The following is a 1,571-nucleotide window of genomic DNA, read 5'->3' on the forward strand; positions in this document are numbered from 1 at the left end:
CAACAAAAAAAACAAAAACCAACAACAACAGCAACAGCAACAGCAACAGCAACAGCAACAGCAACAGCAACAACAACAACAATATAAAAACGTTCCGATATCGTACCAATCAGGGCCGCTTTGACCCGACCGCCGATGTAGTCCTGTGCTTCCAGAAGTGTGACATCAGGGATTCCATTGTAGACAAGCTTGAGAGCGGCACTGACTCCTGCAATACCGGCACCTATCACCACAACTTTGCTGTCATTCTGCGTCGCCATGGGAAAGAACTAGCGGTTTGACGTCAAGTCCTGTCTCAAAGTGGAAAAAACTAGCGGTTTGACGTCAAGTCCTGTCTCAAAGTGGAAAAAAACTAGCGGTTTGACGTCAAGTCCTGTCTCAAAGTGGAAAAAACTAGCGGTTTGACGTCAAGTCCTGTCTCAAAGTGGAAAAAACTAGCGGTTTGACGTCAAGTCCTGTCTCAAAGTGGAAAAAAATGTTATTAGGTATCAAACTGACGTTCAATAAGGTAACAAACACAAAAGACCTTACAGCACTTTTTCAGTTCTGCCCCAGATCCTATTATCCGTTTAAATAACCCTTGGATGATTGTTAGAATAAGTCTAAACTTTGCTAACGAGTTGACGTTATTTGAATAATAACTGTGGTTTCGTTGAAAAATAAGCGAAGGAGTCGAGGATGCGTATTCAAAGCTTATTTCTTTTAAACTGGCGTAACTGTCCTGTTGTTGTCTTTAATTATATTTGTTCCAACGGTATCTTCCGAAAAGATGAGACTTTATAAATCCACACTACTGGCACCGTTGGGCACGCTGCGTCCACGGCTGCTTGGCGTGTCTATTTCGTTGACTGAGATAATTGTCAGGCGACTACTTCGCGGTATGGTACGGTCGGGGCTACCCGTTTTTATCAGATCCGGGTCCGGTCCATTCGCTGTTTTCGCGCCTGTTTCGATATCTTATGTCCGTCTTTAATGTCTGTCATGGTGGAAGGAAGCACAATAAGAAATAAAAGTCTTACTCTGACGAGAGAATGTGGAAAAGTTGTACATCTTTATAGTTGTCTCACATAGTCGGTAAAGACTATCAAAATCCTGTTTAGGATTTCTTTTTGAGGTGAATTCTAGGGTTAACGTCTACTTCAGCTCTCTATTCGGGATTTACCTTACCTTCTTCGCACATCGGGGTCTCCACGCCCTATGATGCCAAAGTAGGGTTACCCGAGACGTCATGTCCGGAAGACAATTCAAACTTATTTTCAGAATATGGACTGAGGAGGGAGGGAGAGGGTGGCTGAAGCAGATCCTTTACCGATTCTTGTTTATGAAGTGTGAACATATCTCTAAATGGTTTGATAATGAGTGATTCGACTGAGCTTTGTATGACTGGTATTATGCATACTGGTTTACTAACTATTAGTTATTCTGTCACCGGGTTTTATGCACCCCGCATAATTTAGCAAAATTTGATAATTTTTTGTATAACTTCTGATTACTTTCCTTTATCATTCTTTGTTAAACTTAACAGAATCGCATAATTTCACACTTTTGGGCTCCGTTTCCATAATTTAAGG

General features: G+C 41.6%; 1 protein-coding gene across 1 annotated transcript in view; it reads right to left on the minus strand.

The window, feature by feature from the left end:
- The window catches only part of LOC101859525 (spermine oxidase), a gene marked incomplete in the record, with an annotated part of 28,147 nt that extends 27,857 nt beyond the window's left edge, over positions 1 to 290 (minus strand). The window contains 1 exon segment of the mRNA XM_005089012.3: positions 114 to 290. Coding sequence (XP_005089069.2) covers positions 114 to 260 — 147 coding nt within the window.
- Positions 291 to 1,571: the final 1,281 nt, after the last annotated feature.

Source organism: Aplysia californica, unplaced genomic scaffold, assembly GCF_000002075.1.
Source record: "Aplysia californica isolate F4 #8 unplaced genomic scaffold, AplCal3.0 scaffold00002, whole genome shotgun sequence".
NCBI classification, from domain to species: domain Eukaryota; kingdom Metazoa; phylum Mollusca; class Gastropoda; order Aplysiida; family Aplysiidae; genus Aplysia; species Aplysia californica.